The sequence below is a fragment of the Cupressus sempervirens genome, chromosome 3, assembly GCF_028749045.1.
Source record: "Cupressus sempervirens isolate cs-2001-9-10 chromosome 3, ASM2874904v1, whole genome shotgun sequence".
Taxonomy (NCBI): Eukaryota; Viridiplantae; Streptophyta; class Pinopsida; order Cupressales; family Cupressaceae; genus Cupressus; species Cupressus sempervirens.
In genome coordinates this window covers 170,597,158-170,622,588 of record NC_143120.1, presented here as the reverse complement: position 1 = coordinate 170,622,588, position 25,431 = coordinate 170,597,158, and the positions used below count along the sequence as shown (strand labels likewise).

At 36.5% G+C, this 25,431-nt stretch overlaps 1 protein-coding gene across 1 annotated transcript; it reads left to right on the top strand.

Moving 5' to 3' along the window:
* The first annotated feature begins 1,898 nt into the window (after nt 1-1,898).
* On the top strand, nt 1,899-24,588 carry LOC149565310 (uncharacterized). The gene is made up of 2 exons (XM_089818841.1): nt 1,899-2,387; nt 23,334-24,588. The coding sequence occupies exons 1-2, from the start codon at nt 2,054-2,056 to the stop codon at nt 24,245-24,247; spliced, it is 1,248 nt and encodes a 415-aa protein (XP_089674967.1). The 5' UTR covers nt 1,899-2,053; the 3' UTR covers nt 24,248-24,588.
* Nucleotides 24,589-25,431: the final 843 nt, after the last annotated feature.

Sequence of the window (25,431 nt, the reverse complement as noted above, 5' to 3'; positions counted from 1 at the left end):
GTTAGAAAGGGCAGGGTTGTCATTGCAGCAAAAGATCAGCCTGTCAATGTTTGATACAACCAATATTGTTATAGAATCATAGGAGGCAGTTAAGCCAAATCGTGAATCATGTGATGGATGTTGGTCCACTGCCAACATAACTAGTATCACTACTATTTTGAAAAGCAAATGTACGTTGTTTCTTTCTCTCTTTTGGAATCTATAATATTGCATGATTGAAGATCTTAAAGACTCATGTGCACTTCATCCTGGTGACTGTTGGGCCATTTTTGCTAATCAAATATATTTATTTTTGATTAACAATTTTTTTAAAAAAGTTTTTCTATTTAATTATATATTTTATATACCATAGAAATTATATGATTGGCTCAATACTTTTGGTATTATAGGAGCCCTTTTTTTGGGAGTTCTCCATATTGAGATTTTGGTTATATAGAGATTGTAATAAATAGTAATAAAATTAATCTATTATTCATTCTAATAAAAATTAAAATATTTATTATCTATTATATATCTACAAACTTTTATATCTTAATTCTATAATTCCATGAAAATAAAAATAAATCTATTCTATTAACTATAACTACATATAATACATATACAGATGTATTCTATAACTTGTACTACATACAATATCTATTTACTCTATTAACTATAACTACAAGTACATGCCACTATGTGGCACTTTCTTTTATGTAGTGCATTAGAATATGACGAATAAGGAAAATTTTGGGCTACAAATGATTATTGTACTTTTCATAGGCAACTATTATTGTAATTTCTCAAATTCTATTAGTTTTAACCAATCAAACATATTTATTTCTGAATAACAAAAATATTTCTAAAGTTTTTAAATTTAATTATATATTTTATATACTATAGAAATTATATGATTGGATCAATATTTTTGGTGTTATAGTCCTCCATATTGCATTTTGAGCGGCGAGATTTTCGTTATATAGAGATTGTAATAAAATAGCACTTAAATTAATCTATTATTCATTCTGATAAAAATTAAAATATTTATTATTTATTCAAAAGTTTATTGTAAATTTTTTTTTTAAATATTAAATATTTACAAACAATAAATTACTATAATTTTATGTAATTATTGAAGAACCTTTACATCTTAAATCTATTTCTTTAATTTACCTACCTATAATATACAAAATCAAATTTAAAATATAACAATTTTGATTAACGAAGTTTGAATTGTATGTACATGCCACTATGTAGGACTTATTTTTGAATTGCATATACTTACTTTAGAAGTTTAGTTTTAATAACTAACTTGGTGCATTCTAACCTCAACCACACTAAACATAAATATCCTTAGATATTTATTTTGCACCCAAAAAAAAGATCATTACAAAATGCCATATAAAACATTGCTTCTATTACCTTAGTGCTCATTTTATAAATGACAACCCTTTTTCAATCATTATAGATATACACAAACAATCCTACAAAATAAATACCCAAAAATAAAAATAAAAATGATACCTTTCATAGCGTTTAATGAAGATTAATTAAAACATAAATGATAGCTCTTAAAATAAAAATTAATAGTAAAAGTAAAGACCACATTCCTTTGAATGCCGAAGTGTCCTAGTTAACACATCCAGAACATTCATTTACTGCCGTAAAATGTTGTTAGACCATGTTTCACTGGAGTCTCGTTCCAAATCTGGTAAGCTTCAATAGTAAATCATAACCCTTGTTATAAGTTTGAATCTGATGCACTTACAAGAAATCAAATGGAATGCGATGAAAATACACTGAGAGAGCTTGCCCACTCTATTACAGATCACCACCTTCAGATTTTAGCGCAATCCTGCAATTCTTCATATCTTCTTCTCGCTCAGATGTCCATAGAAAGAAGTTACCAGTCTCCCCATTTCTTAACTATCTTTCCTCCCTAACTGAGGTCTGTAACCATGAGAAGACGGAATCCTATAAACTCACCTGCACGGTTTTAGAGGTACTACAAAACCTCTTGGCTGGAGAAATAAAAAACCGAACTTCCTTTATTTACGACGGGGGCTTAGGAATCATGGGTTCTCTTTCCAAACAATTAATATCACAGTACAGTCATCACAGTGGTTGTGAGGAAAATTCGTCATGGGAAGGTTCAGATGTTTGCCAGATGATTTTGCAGTTGCTGGGGAATGTTTGCTTGGCAGGAGAGGATCAACAATCTGCAGTATGGCAGGCATTTTTTCCTCAAATGTTTGCAGGTTTTGCATCAATTCAAAATGATAAAATATATGAGCCTTTGTGTATTGTCATATGTACTTGTTGTAAGGAAAGTTGGGGACGTCTCAAGGATATCTGTGGAAATGATGGATGCCCAATTTTCGCTGGCCTTTTGAAGACATCACAAGAAGGTATTGCCCTTTTTACTAAGCATCTTTGATCAAATTTATCTGTTTTAGCCCACTTGCTCTTCCTTTTTACATCTTAATGAACTAGATTTCCTTGACTTCATTTTTTTTGGGAAAACTAGCTTCTCCTGCAATTTGGGGTTCTAATAAGCAGGTTATTAAAGTCAAAATTTAAATTCAATGTTTTTCCCCTTTTAATCAAATTTTCGGATCTACTTCTGTTATTCCAACAACAACAAATCTATTTATATAAAATCTATACAACGTTGACTTCCTAAAATTATATAGAGCTGCCTGTCCAGATACAGTTTAGCTTAACTCAGTAGTGTTGTCCTCATATTTTTTTTTGACTAAGTTGCATCAGTATTCAGAGAGAATCTATGCAGTCCCCAAACTTGGAATGCTATGTTTTCTCTATCTCTCCAAAAATATATTCAGGGATACACAAGAATTAATAGCAGTATTCGATGATTGATATAGAGAAAAGGATTAAGCTTAGCACACATTGGCATTTATATCAGTGTTACACCGACGTGGGGTGCGGGGGACATTGGGACTATAAGGAAACTCAGGTGTGGAAACATCTTCTTACACTAATCTCTTAAGGAAAGTATGGTGCAAATCCTTTAAAAAAAAATTTTTACACTTGCAAATTCGATATCATATAAACAACAATATTGCAGCCAACCATGCATATAGAAAATAGATAGACAAAGAAACACATAACACAAAGATTTTCCGGTGGGGAAAAACCTTTCGGTAAAACAACCCCACCCCTTCAAAACCTGCACAATGTATTATCTTCAACACAAGGTTACAATACACTTGCAATGCAAGTTTAACAGCAACAATAGAAGACTCCAGTAGCACCTCAGTACCTGCACACTCTCCTCTTCCTCTCTCTTACATTTTCAACATGCAATACTACTTTTATGAACATCTTAAGACCCAACAAAATGCCCACAAAGGAGTTGGGCATTTTTCATGGCTCAACCACCAAGAACCATGCACAATGCCACATGTACATGCAATACAAAGAAAAGGGCGTCCATCCCTTGAATAGGCAATGACAGCTTGTCATAGAATCCACCAAAAATAGCAGTCACAAGAGAAGTGTAAGGGAATTCGTCATACCAACTTATTTTTGGCATATTCTCTTACACACACCAACCACTCATTCTTGGGCGCCCAAAAATGCCCCATGTCATAAGATGCTTTTACACCTGTCATAGCTCATTCCTTAAATAGCTCATACACATCATAGGAATCTGTCATAACCTTTTCAGCCATGATCTCCTTCACACACTTCAAGATACTGACACATGTAAGTGATCAACATGCCAACTAGACATGTACACTCACATTTACATATTATTTGCAAAAATACATTTACAAAACAAATAATAATAAGAATAAGAATTATTCAAGGTTGAGACACCTTATTCCTAACATTCTCCCACTTGTCGAACACCTTGTAAGAGCAATAGGAACATAACAGGGATTAACCGCTATAGGCCAGAAGGCCCATAGACTCTAAACACCATCTGAACTTCTTTGTGCCCACTAGTTTTGTCAATGCATCTGCAACATTCTTTGCAGTATCCACCTTCTCCAAATTTACCTTTCCATCTTCCACCATATCTCTCACAAAGTGAAACTGCACATCAATGTGCTTTGTTCTAGCATGAAAAGTTGGATTCTTTGCAAGGCAAATAGCACTCTGACTATCACATGAAATAGTAATCTTTCCTGCATCAACACCAATATCAGAACACAGTCTCCTAAGCCAAATGGATTCCTTACAAGCATGAGTAGCATCCATGTATTTAGCTTTTGTAGTGGACAAAGCAACCACATGTTTTCGCTTACTCATCCAACTGATGGCACCACCAAACATAGTGAACACATAACCACTGGTGGATCTCCTGCTGTCAATATCACCTGCCCAATCTGAATCCACAAATCCACAAATACAAACTAAATGTAGAGCTCTAGAAGGGTTACCATGATAACATATGGAGTAATCTGATGTACCCCTCAAATATCTAAATACTCGCTTAACTGCATCCCAATGTACCTGTCTAGGATTAGCCATAAACTGGCTCAGAACTCCCACTGCTTGGGCAATGTCTGGTCTAGTATAGATCATAGCATACATAAGACTGCCAACTGCACTAGCATAAGGTACTCTACTCATGTCCTCCATCTCACTAGGAGATTTTGGACAATCTTCTAGAGATAACTTTGTTCCCACAGAAATAGGAACACACAAAGGTCTACAATCTGCCATGCTGAACCTGTCCAACACAGACTTCACATACTTACTCTGACTCAACCAAAGTTTTCTTTTAGACCTGTCTCTACTAATTTCCATACCCAAGATGTACCTTGCTGCCCCAAGATCTTTCATCTCAAACTGTGCTGAGAACTTTAACAATGTAGTGCTCAGGCTGTGACACATAAATTTCTTTCTCCAAATCACCATGAAGGAACGCTGTCTTCACATCCATCTGTTCTATCTCTAAATCATATGATGCTGCAAGAGATAACAGAAATCTAATGGATGTCAACTTTGCAACAGGAGAGAATATTTCACCATAATCTATTCCCTCTAACTTTGTACCTTTCAACACTGCCATCTGCACAAAATTTCTTCTTGAACACCCATTTATAGCCAACAAATTTTCTCCCTTTAGGAAAAGGTACAAGATCCCAAGTTTTGTTTTTCTCTAATGAAACCATCTCATCATCCATAGCCTCAATCCAGGAACCTGCATCTTCCATGCCCAAAGCCTCTTTCACAGATCTAGGCTCATCAGTGTTAGTAATCAAAGCAAAAGAACAACTGGAATCTAACATAGAATAACCAAACCTTTCTGGCTACTTTCTTACTCTCCTGGATCTCCTCAAGGGCTGAGGTTGAGGTTGTTCTTCCTCTTCTTCTTCTGAACTATCGGAGCTACTAGAGCTCTCCTCATCATTAGACTCAACATGGTCTTTCTGTTCAGTCTTCTCAGGGGTAGGAGGAAATTGAACAATATCTTTTTTCTTTTCTTTTTTAGCTAGTTATAGCACAATAGGAGAAGATGTTAGCTCTCTAAAAATATCATTTCTACTATACACCACCTTACTAGTCACAGGATCCCAAAGCTTGTATCCTTTCACACCATCACTATATCCAATGAAAATATATTTCACAGCTTTATTTTCCAACTTAGATCTTTTCTCCTTTGAGACATGTGCATAAGCTTCACAACCAAAAACACGAAGATGTCTTATTGAAGGCTTCTTACCAGACCACACCTCCATGGGTGTCTTACCAACAAGGGCTGATGTAGGAGATATGTTAACCAGATAGCAAGCAGTGGCCACAGCTTCAGCCCAAAACTTTTGTTCAAGACTAGCTCCACTAAGCATACTCCTAGCCTTCTCCATCAGTGTCCTATTCATTCTTTCTGTAACTCCATTTTGCTATGGGGTACAAGGAGTTGTCTTCTGCCTCTCGATGCCTCGTTCTTTACAGAATTGTTCAAACTCTGCTGAGCAAAACTCACCACCATTGTCAGTTCTCACACACTTAATCTTCTTACTAGTCTAATTCTCTACAAGGGCTTTAAATTCCTTGAATCGACTAAAGACTTGTGTCTTACTTTTAAGGAAATAAATTCATGTCCTTCTACTGTAATCATCTATGAAAGATACAAAAAATACAGACTTGGAGATTGAAGGAACTTTTACAGGACCAAATACATCAGAATGAATAAGATCCAAAACATCAGAAGATTTGTGAGAACTAGAGTAAAACTGAACATGATTTTGTTTACCATAGATACAGTGTTCATAGAAGTCGAACTCGAGATTGCAATCATTTAACCCCTCAACGAGATTTTTATTTTTCAGGGTTTTGAGACCCTTTTCACCAATGTGACCAAATCTCATATGCCACAACATTGTCTTTTCTGCAGGAAGCTTACTTTCCAAAGTGTTTGCATTGCCATCAGAACCAATAACCATAGAATTCTTCACTGCTCGTTCAGATGGTGAGGATGAAGAACTATTACATAGAGGAATAGATGCATCTAGCTGAAATAAGGTACCTCTCCTAGTACCCCTTGCAAGCACTATCGATCCTCTCATCATCTTGCATCCTTCTTTCGAAAAAACAACTTGCACACCTACATCATTCAACATACTTACAGATAATAGGTTTCGTGCAAACCTGGAATTTGCATAACTCCATTGATTCTCTTTACTCATCCATCAGGAAATTTGATAATGACCCTTCCGCGTCCAACTATCTTTAGGTGAGAATCATCACCCAAGTACACCTTTCCACCATCAAACTCTTCATATTTTGAGAACCAGTTTCGATGAGAGGTCATGTGAAAAGATGCACCCGAGTCAACCAACCACACATCATTAGATGCATGGGCTGCCAAAGCTATGATGAATGCATCACCATCTTCTTGAGATCTTTCTGATGCTAAATCTGAACCTTTCTTCTTCTTCTTCGGCTCTTTGCAATCTTTACGGAAGTGCCCAGGTTTATCACAGTTCCAACATTTTTCCTTGGACTTATTGGAAGTTTTTGACTTCCCACGGGATTTGGATCTACCCTTATTTTTAGACTTATTGTCATTTTTCTTTCCTCTTTCCATGGATTTCCCACGAATAGCAAGGGCATCTATTTTCAAAACGGAAGCCTTTCTCCGCATCTCCTTTGATAGCAGTGAAGACACCGCATCATCCATTTTTAAAGTGACTAACGTGCTTTCGAGAGCCATCACAAGATGGTCCCATGAATCCGGTAAAGAACACAAAAGTGTGTAGCAACGATCCTCCTCCTCTAACTTGACACCAGCTGATGTCAACTGTGCAGCCAACCGATTAAATTCATTTAAATGATTCGTTAAGGATCCACCTTCCTCCATTCACAAAGAGTACAACTTCTTCCTCAAGAACAACTTGTTCACCAAAGATTTGGCCTGATACATAGACCCAAGTCGTGTCCACAAACTATATGCGGTTGTCTCATCTAGAACATTTAGAAGAATTACATCGGATAAATAGAGTCTTATGAGACCCTTAGCTTTACGGTCTTTGATATCCCAATCTACTTGAGCTATAGTTGCTGGTCTTGTAGCGCTTGAAGTCACTTCCCATAGGTCATGATCTTCCAACATGTCTTCCATCTTGAGTTTCCACAACTCGAAATTAGTGCCATTAAATTTCTCCACCTCCATTCTTCCATATGTTGAACTCGCCATCTCAATCTACAAATAAAATTTAGGATGCTCTGCACAAGACTCCCACTCAACTTGAGATTAGATCAAAAAGCCCTATCCAACAACTGGGATCAAAAGTTGATCAAGCTCTGATACCACTTGTAAGGAAACTCAGGTGTGAAAACAACTTCCTACACTAATCTCTTAAGAAAAGTATGGGGCAAATCCTTGTAATTTTTTTTTTTACACTTGCAAATTCAATATCATATAAACAACAATATTGCAGCCAACCATGCATATAGAAAATAGATAGACAAAGAAACTCATAACACAAAAATTTGCTGGTGGGGAAAAACATTTTGGTAAAACAACCCCACCCCTTCAAAACCTGCACAATGTATTATCTTCAACACAAGGTTACAATATACTTGCAATGCAAGTTTAACAACAACAATAGAAGACTCCAACAACACCTCAGTACCTGCACACTCTCCTCTTCCTCTCTCTTACATTTTCAACATGCAATACTACTTTTATGAACATATTAAGACCCAACAAAATGCCCACAAAGGAGTTGGGCATTTTTCATGGCTCAACCACCAAGAACCATGCACAATGCCACATGTACATGTAATACCAAGAAAAAGGTGTCCATCCCTTGAATAGGCAATGACAGCTTGTCATAGAATCCACCAAAAATAGTGGTCACAAGAGAAGTGTAAGGGAATTCGTCATACCAACCTATTTGTGGCATATTCTCTTACACACACCAACCACTCATTCTTGGGCGCCCAAAAAGGCCCCATGTCATAAGATGCTCTTACACCTATCATAGCTCATTCCTTAAATAGCTCTTACACGTCATAGGAATCCGTCATAACTTTTTCAACCATGATCTCCTTCACACACTTCAAGATGCCGACACATGTAAGTGATCAACATGCCAACTAGAAATGTACACTCACATTTAAAGATTATTTGCAAAAATACATTTACAAAACAAATAATAATAAGAATAGGAATTATACAAGTTTGAAACACCTTATTCCTAATAGCGACGAGTTTTGGGTGCGAGAAAAAAAGGGCCTCAATTTGGGGACAGTGGGGGGGAGGGGGTTGCATAGTATATATATATGACTGAAAATGCTAATTATGAAATGATACTTCAATATATTATATAACATACCAAATATAGTTGAATAGAGAAAATTGAAATTTGATTTATAAACTTTAAGTTCAAACTTGAAACTTGAAACTTCATAACCATTACCAATGACCATTTAACTTAGTTCAAGATGCAAGATTCAAAATTCATTGTTCAAATATGAATATTGTGTATGATTATATCATAAAGATGCTCATGATGACAATGAGCCAAGTAGCATGAAACAATGAAATGAAATAATGTATCATAGCCATATCAAATAATCAAAGTGAGTACAATCAACAAAATGTCAATAATGAGAATGGAATCTCGAATCATCCCAAGTGCTCTCTAATCATCCCCTATACCGAAGACCTCATCACTGGAACTACCAGACTCCTCATGGGTAAGATCCTAATAATCTAAAGGAACACCAACTAGTGCTACATTGGCTTCTGCTACATTGTCATCCTCATCAATCTGAGTTACAGGTAAGTTTTTTCCTCTTAACAGAGTGGATGAAACTATAGGTAGAATAGTTCCTTGTACTTCTCCACTCTCTTAGAGGTAAGTCTGTTCCTCTTAACAGAGTGGATGAAGCTATAGGTGGAATAGTTCCTCTCTACAGTTGAGGAGCTAGACACTTGAGATAACAAAGTTGATAGTTACAACTTATAGACAAACGTTCATACAATTTGTAACAAATACTAAATGGTAAATCATTGAATCAATGAATCATAAATTAAAATTAGTAAAAAAAAACTCTTAAAGTTAAGATTATAAAGGGGTGGAATTACAAACTTGAGAAAGCAGTCGGATGGCTAGTGAGTTGATCATTGACTTCTATGACCCATGACATTTCCACCACAAAATGGGATTCTTTTGTGCCATAGTTTTGAGATCCACCTTTGCAATATCCGAGTATCCTACAAGTTACAAGTTTACAACATAATATTAAAATAACTAAAATAAAGTTGTAAGTAACAATTAAAAGAATTTATAATTATAAAAAGTTTAAAGTACTGAATCAAGATTTAAGGATTACCTAAAAGACTAGCAAATTTTGACCACTCGGTGCGAATCTCATTAGCAGTCTCAATATAATACATCCTGGCAATGCATTCAAAGAATCCATTCTTCACCTCATCATCCTAAAGTGGTGTTACTCTACCTGGCCTAGATATGTACCAGTTCGGGTTCAATGCATAGGCAGCCATGTGCAAAGGAGTGTTCAACTTCTCCCACTTGTTGTAAATGATAGGCTCAATGTGCTTCGTATAGAATGCTAGAGTGGGGTCTCTCTCATGCACAACAACCCTTACCTGCCCAAGCATGGAATAAATGCACTCATAAACCTCTCCAAGGCTAGGTAAACCTACATCTCCACATCTAATCACCTGAAACACTGAAGTAATGATAGAGACTATGTATTTTGCGTCACTCTAAAGCTGATCACTCCTCACTATCTCATTTACCCTCTTCCCTTGCTCTATTCTAGAATCAGGCCATCGATTCCATTCTTGTGTCATAACCATGAGTTTCAGTGGCTCTTGCAACTCAATCATTCTCTCCAAGAGAATATAATATGATGCGTACCTGATCGCAACTAGTTTCAGGAATTGCTTCTTTGCAAAGCTTTTGAAAAGTGCATGTGATGTATGGTGATTGCAGATAAACATCTGCACCTCTCTCCCATCATTAACCACCTGTTTAATCTAGTCAATTTTCCCCATGTCTTTGAGTGCATTGTTCATGGCATGCACACAACATGGAGTCCACCAAATATGCCTATAGGCTACCTCAGCAAGCCTCCCTGCAGCTTTGCACACATGTGCTACATCTGTCACAACTTGGACCACATTTTGTGGCCCAATCTCCTCAATGGCTTCCCTAAGCACATGAAACTGAAAATAAGCATCTTTACGATGCCTTGAACAATCGACTGCCTTCAAAAAGTATGGGCCCTCGGTGCACGTATCCATAATGTTGACGAGTGGACGATGACTAATGTCTGTCCACCCATCCATAATAATGCTGCAACCTGAATCCATCCAACATGCCTTCATCTGCTTGATCAATATTCCAACCTTGTCATAGGCTCTATCCAACACTGTGGTCCTCAACTCGTGGTCACCTGGTGGCACATATGATGGCTCTCCCTCTTTCACTTCCATAGACATCATCCTCACAAAATAGGGAGATCAAGCCACATGTGTAGGGATGACACTAGAAAAGAAGAAACCACCAACAACATCATCTAACTAGTCTCTTGCGCGCATGTTAAATAAATGAGCAATGGGGTTACTACTACTACAACTTGTAGTTGTTTTCCGTTTCCCCCTATTGCTATCCCCTACTAAACTATGTGTAGGTGAGGAAAATGATGGTGTAGGTGACATAGTCCCTGCTCTTTGATGCAAGATAGGAGTAGATGTATCTCGTTGCCCCTGTAACTGCTGCTTACTCTGTACTTGTTGCCTAGCAGCCATAGATCTAGGCACTGGGACTTCAATATCATCAAAAATGCCCCATAGTTTGTTCACTTCAATTATGTATTTCACATTCTCAGGACTTGCCAAGAATATGCATGGGCTCATGACATAACCAGTCCAAAAAAGGAGGTGTACATTCACTCTTGTAATGCTACCAAACCATTTTGCACCACATATATTACACTTCCATTTGTGTGTGCCACCACCTGTAGATGTAGGGCATGTAATTTTCACAACAAATTGTTTTAGAGGGGACTTTGGATCATAAGGACCCCTAGCATACTGTGCCAAAATCTCTGAAGGGCAATCAATAAAGGCACCCCTGGTGCAACATAGGGAGGCTCTTCCTCAGATTGACCATCTACATTAGCCCCATGATGACTTCCTTCGGGCTCAGGCTCATAATCAGATGCACTTCATTAATTTCTATGTCTTCTGCACTTTGGCCGGATCTAGATGTCATTTATAAAATTGTATTTCACAAAATGAAAATAAAATTATAAAAATGATTATGAATCATGATACATTTCAGCCCAAGTAATTAATAAGTTACAAGTTATAACAAACTAGTTTCAACCTACTTAAAACTTTACTATTAGTATTTCATTTTAACATTTACTATTTAAAAATATTATATATATATATATATAAAAGAAGCTAAATAGTAAATACATTTTAGCATATTTTAAGAACAAAAATTAATGGAGATAATAAAAATCATAGAACTATCAACTATCTACTATCAACAAGATTCAAGAATGAAACATACAAAAATTTTAAGCTGAAAGTTAAACTAAATACAAAATACAAAATTGATTTCTAAAACTAAAAAATGTTGTAAAATAAAAAAACCTACCTTGAACTTGATGAGACACTTGCCAAATCAAATATTCTTGCTCCTCTTGTTCTTGCAATCCCTTGCAAAATCATCCACTAAGCTCTCACAATTTCCTCCAAACTCTTTCGCTCACTTTGCTCCTTGCTGCTTCAAAACAATGAAATGAAATGGTGAAATGAAAATGAGGTGTATTGCCTTTATTAAACCTTTAAATAGACCAGATGGGAGCCACACCCAATTAGGGTTAGCTTGCACAAAAAAAAATTGCAAGAAAGTCTTTTTATAAAAACTTTTTGCCCATTCTGCTGGCCAAACCCTGCGCACACCCCAACACTTGTGATGCACCTGCATCTCATGTCCCACCTGGGTGCTCAACCAGTGTGTCTGAGGTGCGGGTGCACTTTTTCAGCCGGTGGGGGCACTCGGGTGTGCAATGCACTCCCACTGGGGACGTACATGCACCCGGTGCTTCGGGGTTTTGAGCCGGGTGTGCACACCCGAGTTACACTGGTTTATATGCATAAATTACTAAGATTTGTGGTGATAAGAACAAATACCTCCATTTAGATATCACTAATTGATGGATTGAAGAGCTATGATTTTTCACACTTTACTTACCTAATATCTTATTCGTGGAAGTTTGATAAACTAAACAGAAATCACTAGGCATTTCCTTGAAAGCTAATTAAATGCTCTTTTCCAGAAATCATGCTTTTATTCCCCATTTTTTCTATCCATCACAACTACTAGTTATGAAACCTTTTGAGCATCAAGATATTTCTGGGTGCTTTCTTGTGCCCTAAAATTCTGTATCCCATCCCTTCCGAGTGTTGGAGTCTCTTGCACAATTCCCCCGGCTCAAGATTTTCAATCTCACCAAATTATATCTCATGTACCAACATGATAGAAAAGCTAAATAAGTAGATTTGAATCACCCTGTAAATGGAAACATACAGAATGCATACATGCAGCTAGCAAAGCCATGAAGCGATGTGAACTTAGCTGGACTAGTGTATTACTGATTTTTAGGTTAAATAAATGACTATCCAATGATCTATGACAACATTTATGCTGATATGATATTTAACTTTTGAGCTATTTTCCACCAAGTTTTAGAGGTGGGGATGCCAGGGAACAGTGGGATGTGTTTTTGGTACATAGGTATTTTCAGGGCAATTTTAGGGGATAGTAAGGAACAACTATTCAAAAAATAAGGGAATTTTTGTTAAGTATGGAGAAATTTCAAATATTCATATCATAGCATCGATAAAGCATTCATCATAGACATTATAGAAGCTTAATATATTTAGAAGGATCTAGAAAAGTGATTCATCACTGTAGAAACTTTCATTGTCAATTTGCATATGTATTAAATTCTAATTATAACACAAAATGCCTAAAGACTCCAAGTTGCAACCGCGAAATGACAAAAATGGTAGATGATAAACATGGAACTAAGAAAACATAATAATATATTGGTGTTTGTAATCAACAGATGGTAGGTCTAAGAGTCTTAATCAAGTAGATTTGATGTGTGTTAGTAAACAGATTTGTCACTTTAAAGTTTATAAAAAAATGTCCAACGGAAGAGTGACAAACTGAATATAACAGTTGGATAGATCACTTCACGGGTGTGATCTTCCTCTACATTCAGAGGGGCAGCTCCCTTGTATGATATGGGTATTTGGTATTTTGGGGTTTTAAAAGAACAAACATATATGTGAAAGAGAGATTGGAAAGAAAGTGAGAAATATTCTATACTAAAAAAGATTCAACACATCTTATTTTAGATACCAAAAAGAACATAAGTTAAATCAACCCATAGAAGACATTCAAGAAAAGAAAGATTTATTGCCAATGAGTATACAATCATTAGGACTAACACATGAGAACTCCTTTGAAAAACTTCCAAAATGTTCCTTTACTGCTTTGCTTGAAAACACCATTCAAGTTTCTTTACTACGTCTTTTTGTGAGAAAAGTATGTAACCCTTTTACAATAAGCCTTTTCATATATATAGGAAATGAGTGGTATAACTACTTAACCACTTTGAATAACTACCTAACCTCTTTTCATAACTATGTGAGATAACCAACTAACTACCTTTTGTAACTACTTGAAGTAACTAATTAACTACCTTTCGTTACTACTTGGTAGTTATTTGAAACAAATTTCCTAGAGTAAATGACTGAGACATTTCCAAAAGTAATTGCTTGAAATAAGTTTTGAAGTTAGAATAACTACTTTTAGAAAAAGTTTGGATAAGCCTAACTTGTACAAAACATGGGTTCAAACAAAGCCTTTAGAAAAAGACAAGAAAGAGAAGAAGATGAAGAACAAGTCATATGGGATATTTACAACTAGCCAAAAATATTACTTCTTCGCAACTCAAAATTCAAAAAACAATACACGATTCAACACACTCTTTTTACCGATCCTTATCCTTTGCTGTTGAAATTTTGGAAGAAGAGCCTGGTGCTGAAAATTGCTCTAGCTGGAGAGGGGATCTTTTTGTGAATATCCTGCAAGCTTTAATGGTAGGGATAATCACCGTGCTTCTTGGAATGACAAAAATGGTCATCCTCGCCTTCCAAGTCCTCAAAATTTATGTATTCCGTGTAGCTCAAATTGGAGATCTTGCACCCAAGCTTTTGAAGCTCTGAGAAATTTAGAGATGTCAGACAACTTACCCATAGTATCATCACTCAAAGCTTCCATTGCCTGTAGCATAAAAACTTTCCTACATTATTTGAATATCTTCTAATGTTGATGCTATAGGATGAATGGTGGAGAGCTCATTTTGGATTTTGATTTTTAATATATTATAATTAGCTGCCAATTTTTCTTGCTCAGCAGAAACCTGATTGATGATTATCAACTACCATTCTATAGCTTTGAGCCAAGGGGCAAAGTAATTTTCCTTTGCATTTGGAAAAATATTTTCTGTAATCAAGGTGTTAACATCCATTCCTACCATTTCACTATAGTCTTTCATGATATCTTTACATAACACCTCTTCGTTTATGATGTTTCCTAGTTCTTTTTCAACCACTTGTTTTATTATCTTTGCCTTATCATAGATAGCGTTAACTTTAGTAAGGAAGTGCTTTGATCCTATCCACCCATTTTTTGGTCTTCCTTCCATAGGAATGATATTTATGAATGTTTTCAAGTGCCTCAGTATCAATCTCCCCTTGTGGTGCTATGGTGCTAGATGAGTGATCAATACTCAATGGTAGAGTGGAAGTATCTGTGAGAGATTTCGCATAAGGAGTAAGATATTCTAGTTGCTGCTTGTATCTTTCCTTTGCAAGTCTTTCTTTCTCTACCTTTTGTAGTAGGTTCTCAGCGACCACCTGGAAATTCTGTATATCTCCTTCTCCTTTGGACGGCCTCAAGTTGAACCGTGTCATAACAAAATGAGAAGGTGTTGCTTCCTCCACATTCTTCTCTGATATAAGTTGCACTATTTCAACACACATTCCCAGTTGTTGAGTCTGCTTTTAGCCTTGAAGCTACTTTTATTTTCTTCTGCTTCTCAGGTCTTTGAAATAAGTTCGAGACTGTGCTGAAATGAGGGATGATTAATTCCATCATTTTCCCTTTCCATTTTAAAAGTCTGTTCTATCCTTGAAGAAGAAAAAGGTTGCGATGATTCTGGCACTTCATTTTTCTGAGTATGCTATTGTATTGATGGTGTAGAAATTATCCCTTCGTGAGCAACCTCTGAGGGAGGAGCCGTTTCTGACAAGGGAGGAGGAGGAGCCTCTGTGGTTAGATCTAGAGCCTCAGGTAGGATGGAGTCTAGTAGGACAGAGGGTGACATGGTATTCCTTCATTAATATCAGGATTATCCTGGATTTCAATTGGGCTTCTTCCCTTATCCTTCTGTACAAAGTCATTTTCCTTTTCCTTTGGTTTTGCCTTCTTTTTCTCCCTCGGTTCATCACTACAGGTGCGCTGAAAATTGTTGAGCTTTGAGGGATTTTCATCATCTCTGACTCCTTGATTACTCTGTATTTGAGAGCCTGTGACTGCATCTGGCATTTTGGGTGAAGCAGATGAGGAAGAACCACCTTGATGATCTGTTCTTATCCTTGGAGTTTCTTTGCTAGGTGGCCTTATTGCTGTCATCTCAGCTATTTTCTTTCTAACCCAGGCTTCTAAACGTTTGATTACCATCACAGTTCTTCCATTGGTTTCCCTGGTTTACGAATCTCTCCAATTAATATCTAGGAGATTCTGAGTCTGAATTTTTTCAAAATAGTTTTAATCTACCATCGTCTTCTATGCCATCTATGATCAAATCCATCTTGAAATCTCTCATCTGTTGCATTGTGAATTTTTATCATTCTTGCCTTCTGACCTCATACACATCATTGCAGTCTTCTCAGTAATCTTCAATGTTAGAGAAATGCAAATAATCAAGGCTCAATTGGAGATGATCCCTCACACATCTCTTACTATCAAAATGAAACTTCATTTTGTAACCAACAAAATTAATTTTGACTAGTTCTGTTTCAATATTTGATGCATTCGACGAAGTCTTGCAGCAATAGTGGCCAAGAGTGATAGGAAAGGGGATACTGGTTTTCTTCTTGGTCGAACACCTCTTATTAAGTGCACTCTCCTATCGACAAACTTCAATCAATATAAGTCTGTTATCCACATATCTTGGTAGTTTGAGTGGATAGCCATTGAATGCCCCTATCTGCAAATAGGTGAACCTTGGAAGTTGAGTAAAGAAACTACCATACTTTTGGATCAGTGCCACTGCTTCCAGTGATGTTCTCTGTGCCAAATTACCTTGAAGCTTCATTAGTGTGAGCATGATGAATGCATCATTCACTCTTCTTAAATGTTTGTGGCCCTCTTCTAAGTACAGCTGAGTGTAATATTTATATGTGTGTGTGTTCTGACTGAGTGTTCCCCTAGTACCAAGTCTTGGCTAAGATCTTAGGTAGGCAATAGCATATTACCAAATACGAAGATGTGGAAATGTCAATTAGTTCCAAACTGAACTAGTTGATCATGCAAGCTATCACTAAAGAGACTGCCCCAGTAAGTAAGTTGCTTCTTGACTGAGATGATGATAATGAAGAGATACATCCATACTTAAAATTCAGAAGATTCTGCACTGCCCATTAATTGGTGAAGTAATATTATTAAGTTTGAAACATCACCAGTGACGAGAGACTGATGAAGGGTTTTAGGAAGTTGAGACTTTCCACCCTTTGATACCTTTAGCCATTTCTTTGCCAAATTATTCAGACACTTACTCCTATTTTCACTGAAGTACTGAAATGCATTCTGTTTACTGATATGCCTGTACTGCTTCCTGTATGGCAATCTAAGAATGATTCCCATAGAAATCCCATCAATTATAGACATCAAACGGTCATCAGTTGTTCTAATCTCTCTGGGTTCAGGATTATTACCCTTCACAACCTCGATCACCAAATCCACAATATGAAGACGTGGAAATGTCAGTTAGTTCCAAACTTAACTAGTTGATCATGCAAGCTATCACTAAAGAGACTGCCCCAATAAGTAAATTGCTTCTCGGCTGAGATGATGATAATGAAGAGATACATCCATACTTCAAATTCAGAAGATTCTGCACTGCCCATTAATCCGTGAAGTAATATTACACTACCCGTTAATCCGTGAAGTAATATTATTAAGTTTGAAACATCACCAATGACGAGAGACTGATGAAGGGTTTTAGGAAGTTGAGACTTTCCACCCTTTGATACCTTTAGCCATTTCTTTGCCAAATTATTCAGACACTTACTCCTATTTTCACTGAAGTACTGAAATGCATTCTGTTTACTGATATGCCTGTACTGCTTCCTGTATGGCAATCTAAGAATGATTCCCATAGAAATCCCATCAATTATAGACATCAAACGGTCATCAGTTGTTCTAATCTCTCTGGGTTCAGGATTATTACCCTTCACAATCTCGATCACCAAATCCACAATATGAAGACGTGGAAATGTCAGTTAGTTCCAAACTTAACTAGTTGATCATGCAAGCTATCACTAAAGAGACTGCCCCAATAAGTAAATTGCTTCTCGGCTGAGATGATGATAATGAAGAGATACATCCATACTTCAAATTCAGAAGATTCTGCACTGCCCATTAATCCGTGAAGTAATATTACACTACCCGTTAATCCGTGAAGTAATATTATTAAGTTTGAAACATCACCAATGACGAGAGATTGATGAAGGGTTTTAGGAAGCTGAGACTTTCCACCCTTTGATACCTGTAGCCATTTCTTTGCCAAATTATTCAGACACTTACTTCTATTTTCACTGAAGTACTGAAAATTTTCACTGAAGTACTGAAATGCATTCTGTTTACTGATATGCCTGTACTGCTTCCTGTATGGCAATCTAAGAACGATTCCCACAGAAATCCCATCAATTATAGACATCAAACGGTCATCAATTGTTCTAATCTCTCTGGGTTCAGGATTATTGCCCTTCACGCTCTTGATCACCAAATTCACACATTGAACTGCCACCAGAAAACCAGCTGCATGAGCTAACCTGTTTTCAACGGTTCTACTGGCTAATGCGGATGCATCTTGTTCTGTTATTAATCTCCAGAAATCTTTGAGGCTAACGCAACCTCGCTTTGTATCACAAATTTCTGGTTGAGAGGATTGTTTTATTGGGGCATAATCATATCCCTGGTAGTTGTAGTTCATGATGAAGATTCTTTGATATCAGAAACTGTTATGGTGTTAATGATCAATGCTGAAAATTACTGTCGGATCCATTGTTCAAACTGGGTTCTGGTTCTTGTCAAGGCTCATGCAACTTATTTCAGTTACGACAGGCAGGTGACTGTTATGGAGTTAATGATTGGTGCTGAGAATTACTGTGGGATCCACTTTTCAAAGTGCCTTCTGATTCTCGTCAAGGCTCATGCAACTTATTTCTAGTCTCGTTATGGGCAAAGCAATTATTTTAGGTTTCCTTGTGTCCACTTTATATGTATACAAGTTTGCAGAGATCTTAAATAGATATGTCACATGTATTCCTCAAGCATTGGACTAAGTCGCTCAGCTGAGCAGTCAATCACCACAACATCTTCACTCATCAGAGATATGGAAAACAAAACTTGCAGTTTTGAACTAAGGATCTATGATTAATCCAATTTACTTTATGTCCATCTTCTCCCTCAAAATAACATCATTCAATCTGTAATTTCAATATCTGACAATGATGTCACTATTTTGACCATTTGTTCAAGTCACTCTTTGTAGCACATGTAGGGAGGAGTTGGCAAAAATTTGAAATGTGCCTCACATCCACTTGAACATTTGAAAGTATTTTCAATAGAAACCTTTTAAAAAGCGTGCATTGTTATGATCTCACAAGATATATTGCATGCATGTTGATTTGAATTTCATGGAAATTGATAAGGATGGACCATGATCGCATGTGAAGAAGTTATGACAAGGAGGTGACTGACTGTGATAGCTTGCGAGCTTCATCCACAGCTTCACACATGCCCATTGGAGAAATTTTCAAACTCACAATTATTTTCTATATCATTCCCAAATCTTTCTCATCCAACCATTTTGTTGCAAATCTCGTTTTCCTCCAACATGTGCATTTCCAAATAAGGATTTATCTGCTTTAAATGCTTTGAGGAATGCCAAGAATGATAACTCAGGCAGATAGGTAGCTGTTTATAACAAAGTGTGACAGTCTTTTTTTCCACATATCACATGCATTTTTACCCAAGAGCTTTCGAGTCTACACTTGCTACTACAGTCTGATGCCACCTTTGTCTTTGCTTTGAGGAGTGTCTAAACCAGTTTTAATTGAGTCCTGATGTGGGTACAAGGGAAGCTGGCTATAACAGGCCATGAGCCTTATTCAACCAGCTTTCTGTAACTTTCCCAAAGGTCACATCTGAGAACCCATAATAGAGGAGGAATCATTTGGACAAATTTTCTGCGTATCACCCAACCAACATTGAATGTCACCCTATGAATGGAGGAGGCGGCTTTCTATACCAGGCTGTGAGCTTTAGTGACTTCGAAAAGTTGCATGCATGGCATTTCCTCCCACTCTCATAAGCTCAACAAAGCAATTTCAGCTATGATGTCTAGCCAAACCCTATAGCAGAAGAAGTGGCTTTTACGTTGAAGGAGACGACATTGAGCATTTCAAACTTGCAGTTTACTCTCAAGAACGATAGCTGATCAGGTAATAAAAATGAAGATAGTGGAGAAAACGGTTATGATATCTGTTTTTGAACAAATCACTATGCAGTTATCAGAGATTTCGATTTCTTTCGAAACTTTTGAAAGTTTCCCATAAAGTGCTGCCACCTTTTCAGATCCTTTAACAACTTTTGAAGTCTGAAAGTTTCCAATAACATTCTCTCTACATGTCATGAATATCTTGAACATGCTGCCAACGTTGTCGCCAACTTTGTAATGCATATCACCATCTTTTCAAATGCTTCTTATAGGGGACTTTAATCAGTTTTGCAAATTGTCAGTAGTACCCATAGGATTGGTGATTGGCTTTTTGAAGAAGTCATGCAAGTCTTTAAATTGTTTAATGAAAGTCAAATGGCTTTTTTGAGCTGCCAGCTCTCATACATGTGTGGCCACCTTTACAATTATCAGCAATTGAGGCACCTTCGAATTTTTCATTGGGCATTTTAGTTACTTTCAAAACTTACCAAACATGCTGATGGAAACCCCTTATTCATTTGATGATTTGTCCCTTTCACTTTTGGTATCATATTTCAGGTCATCAGGCTTTTTAACAATTTTAACAACCTTATACAATTGGTGACTTTAATTGCATCATTGAGTTTGAATTGAACCTTTCAACAACTTTTGCAAGTTTTGGAACAAGCTGATGATACATTTATTTTGGTCATCTTCACATGCTTGGGGAACACCTAGGCACTTCATCACATTTGATTGACACTTGTGAAGGATTTTATAAATTTATTAAAATACTGATTGATTTCCCCTTCTTTCACCTTTAAAATATATATTTTGAATAGTCACCAATCATGGGAGGGGAAAACAAACATTTTCCCTCTTTTGAATCACAAACTCATAATCACAAGGTGGCCATGATGGTATTTTAAATTCTATAAGATTCCATTTTCTTAGCACATTTGATTGTGACATTCAATGCTTTTTGGGGACATAGTTGACCATGAATGTTTATGAGGCAATCGTTCAACCATACTTTTCACATCCTTGGTATACGAGGTGGACACTAGAGAATTTCATGCATGCATTGCACTAGGTGAAGATCACATGGTTATATTGGGGTTGGGGGGGGGTTGTGTTTGAATCAGTTTAATAACTACTTTTGCACTTTAAAACTTTTATCCACACAATAACTTCAAATATTGAAATAAACAATTATGCACATGCACACAATGACACAATGATTTACGTGGAAACCCAAAGCGGGACAAAACCGCTGCAAAATAATTGCTTTTATATAAACTTGTTCTTTTACAAAGATTTGTAAGCTTTGGCCTACTAGAGGCTCCAACCCCTATGTTTATGAGCACCAACTCACTAGAAGCTCTAACTCCAACACTTCATAGGAACCGACCTACTGGAATCACCAACCCCCACTGCTGTCTTCGTTGCACAAATAACTGTTCTTCCACCTTGCTGATGTTGCTTGCTCAACTGATGGACAATTATATTTTATGAATTCTTCTTTAATTTAATACTTATTTCTGCATATATTTATCTTTTATGTTTGCCTTAAATCTTCATTCTTTATTTATATCTTGCTCATCAAAGAATGAACTTTCAAAATGAAAAGTCATTTCCCTTTATTCTTAAACGGCACGTTCTTTAGGAATTTTTATTTGATATTTTTGACACAATGTTTGCCGGCTACAATATCTTAATCGCACCCTTTTACATTTATTATTTTTAAGTCTGTTGGCACAAAATGAATTAATCCTTTCTTTTATTGGGCTCCTCTCTTTACGGTTGCTAATTTTTGTCATTGTATTAATTCTTCCATCCTTCTGATGTATGCACCTTTAAGCACATCGAACATATTAAAAAATTGCCTTAAGATTGATTATGTTGCATGTCTTAGGTGGACTGTAGAACCAACGACTTATCACTGCCTTCTACGGACTTCCTCCATCTTTTATGTTTGTTCATGCTCATGAGTTCCTTTGACATTGATGACAATTCTTTCATCACTAGGTGATCAAAACTCGTGAAATGTTCAAAGTCAGGACATCAATGAAGTCAGAGTGTACATTCATTGACAAATTCGGGATAATAAATGTCAATGATTCTTGATTTGAATTTTTTTGGCCGTGTTTCCAAAACAGGGTAACATTACCCCAACCTCCTCCTCTGGCTATCTCTGCTTCTCTTCCTGCTGCCCTTCCTTTGCAAATGTGAAAACAAATTTCTTTTCCTTCTTTTTGGTTATTTATACTTGGATTAGGTTTTGGTATTGTTTATGTGGTTTTGGTATCTTTGTGGGCCTGCTCAGCCTTTTTATTTCAAGTTAAATAAATTTGTTGTTTTTTCAAACTCCTCGGACATGCCCTTTCTGTCCCCTATGCCCCGGAACAATTTCTGAAATTCTGGAGAGACTGGGCAGGGTACTTCTGAACAACGTCCTTGCTTCTTAGTACCATCCCTCAGGAATAGGGGTGCCAGCATATGGGATGCATCTTCGTGGAGCACAACTTTTGATTCTTTGACAATTCCCTTGTGTCCCTGGATGTCCCTTCGTGCATCGAGTAACTTTGGATGTTGTGTATTATGTTGCAGGATTGTGTGTGTTTGTTTGGTTTATTGTCTCTGGGTTTGTCATATTGATGCCTTGAGTTGATATTTGGGGCTTCTGAGGTCTTTGGCAAGTCTGTCAAAAATGCTTCTACCGATTATACTTCATATCATATCAGTTTTAATTTTATTTCTTTGCTTTTGTTATTCTTGTTTAAATTACGATTTTGTATCAATGAATAAAATATGGGTTACATTTTTATTTTTCTTTTCTTTTTTGATATCTTTCTTGGTTTGTTTTCTTATGGGGCAGATAACAAAGCTTTCTAGAAATATGGGGTGTTAAGTAATGTGTAAATATATATATTAGTAATTTATGATGATTCAAATTTTATTTTAATAACTTCTCTAATTAGAGTTTTTTCAGCAGTTGTAATTGAAATATGATTTAATATGTTTTTGTTGTGCCTTGGATACAGTTGGGATCGAAGGCAATTGGCTGGAGCTCCTCATTACAAAGATATGCTTTGTTGAACCAGTTTTTGTACAGTTATTTACTGGTTTAAGTTCAGCAGAAGTTTCTTCAGCCAAGGTTGGAGATGGAAGTGAAATCTTTTGTTCAGAACAGGCATATCTCTTATACATGATTGCCAATTTTGCGAATCACCAAATGGAAGAATTCTCACTGTTAGTGAATTCAAAGGAATGCAAATCTGTTGTGAGGGAATTTATAACATTTATTGTTGATATTGTACAGAATTCCAAGGGAAGCATCAATTTTAAATCTGTGAATCCTCCAACACTTCCACCTGGATCTCCTGCTATTGATGTCTTGGGCTGTTCTTTAAATATACTCAAAGATATCTATGCATGTGAGGATTCTCCTTCCTCCTGTGCAGACATACACCAAAATCAAAATAATGGAAAATCATATCCGGAAAACTCTCTGGTTTCATCTGATCTTATACAACTGATGATAGGTATGCTTCGGGAGCTTGGTCCTCCTGAGGCTGTAAAGAAAGCCACAAGGCAAAAAAGCACAGGAAGTTCAAATCCTTGCCCGACAGTTCCGAAAAAGTTTGAAGAAATGACATGCGAGACTCCTAGCAAAATCATGACAAGCACTTCAGCAGATATGTGTGAAGACTCTTGTTTGTTTCATGAAGGTGACAAAGAGAGGGCGGTTCATGCTTATCAAAGAGGGGAATTGTGCCCTTATAAAGGCTATTGGCGAGACATAGTATCAGTCCTTGCTAATGCTAGCTTTCGGAGAAAGCATGTCCAAGATCAGATTCGAGAGTGTATTGGTTTATTTATTATTTTGCAACATTGTGTAGTTGATCAGAAAAATCCATTCTTAAGAGAATGGGGCTTATGGGCTGTAAGAAATTGACTAGAAGACAATAGAGATAACCAGCGAGAAGTTGCAGAACTGGAGCTGCAAAATTCTGTAAATACATTGGCAATTGAAGAAATGGGCCTGAGAGTAGAGATTGATCCAAATTCAAGAAAGCCAAGGCTCTTTAATTTAACTAACTAGTTTATAAATGTAGGGTGCACTGCAAATATATGCAGCTGATACTTTGGTATAAGAAGAGTTTCAAAGCACTGGTACATCTACTTAGTCTTCTATGTGTGCTTTAACTGGGTACGTACCCAAAGGATTTGCATAAAATCTGAAAGATGTTTAAAATAAATCTGTTTCAGAGATGATGAAATAGATTCTTGTTGAGATGGGATAGTCTACAACTGTTAGTGCTTTATTTTTATTTTCAAAGTTTTAGAATGCATATATTTGCCTTCTTGGTGCTTTTTCTGAAGATTGTTTACTACAATGACTTGTTGAGGTCCACCTGGCCAAAATTTTCTGGAGGACCTATCATTCCGTGCTTACATGTTTAGACGATTGTTATGAAGCATTCATCTTTAACTTAGAGTCCCCAAGATTCGTTTGATTGTCTTGATAAAAGAATTCATGTATTAGCTTATGACTACCTATAATTTTGTTGTTCCTTCCTCAGATCATTATTTTTTGATCAATCTTCCTAAGATCATTATTAATAAACCCCAAATGTTTGTTTTATATTCTACTGCTAGTTTCATTTTGTGCTTCGTTTCAGTTACATGTTACAGACTGTGTTTCTCGTCTGTTTTTGGAAGTTAACATTAACAATGTGGTTCATGTGTTTAGACAAATACTAGTCTTGAAGTCTGGGCATTAGAAAGTCTTTAGTGTTCTTATGTTTCAGATGTATATAAAATAGTAGCGTGGAGATACAGGTTCTTGATGTTCCTGTTCTGTCTATAGTCATATCAATCGAGAGATTTGTGCAATTCAATAACTCAACATTGATTTCCTGTCTCAAGTGGTGGGCAAGAACACCACCTTGCTGGTGCCAAAGAAATTGTTTTTCTGTCTATTCTATTGAAACACTGAATATGTCCGCGGACCATTTATATGTTAGATATAACTATGTTGTAACTGATTGTCATTTTTGTTTTCCTGTCTTTAGCAATGCCATTGAAACAATGTGAATATTCTCATTCTTCATCTATTTGTATGATATTACTTTGTTG

Bases quoted from the DNA above. Each gene is read 5' to 3' on its own strand.
- LOC149565310 (XM_089818841.1), top strand. From the start codon at position 2,054: ATGGGTTCTCTTTCCAAACAATTAATATCACAGTACAGTCATCACAGT. The intron at 2,388-23,333 runs GTATTGCCCTTT...CCTTGGATACAG, and splicing joins TTTGAAGACATCACAAGAAG to TTGGGATCGAAGGCAATTGG.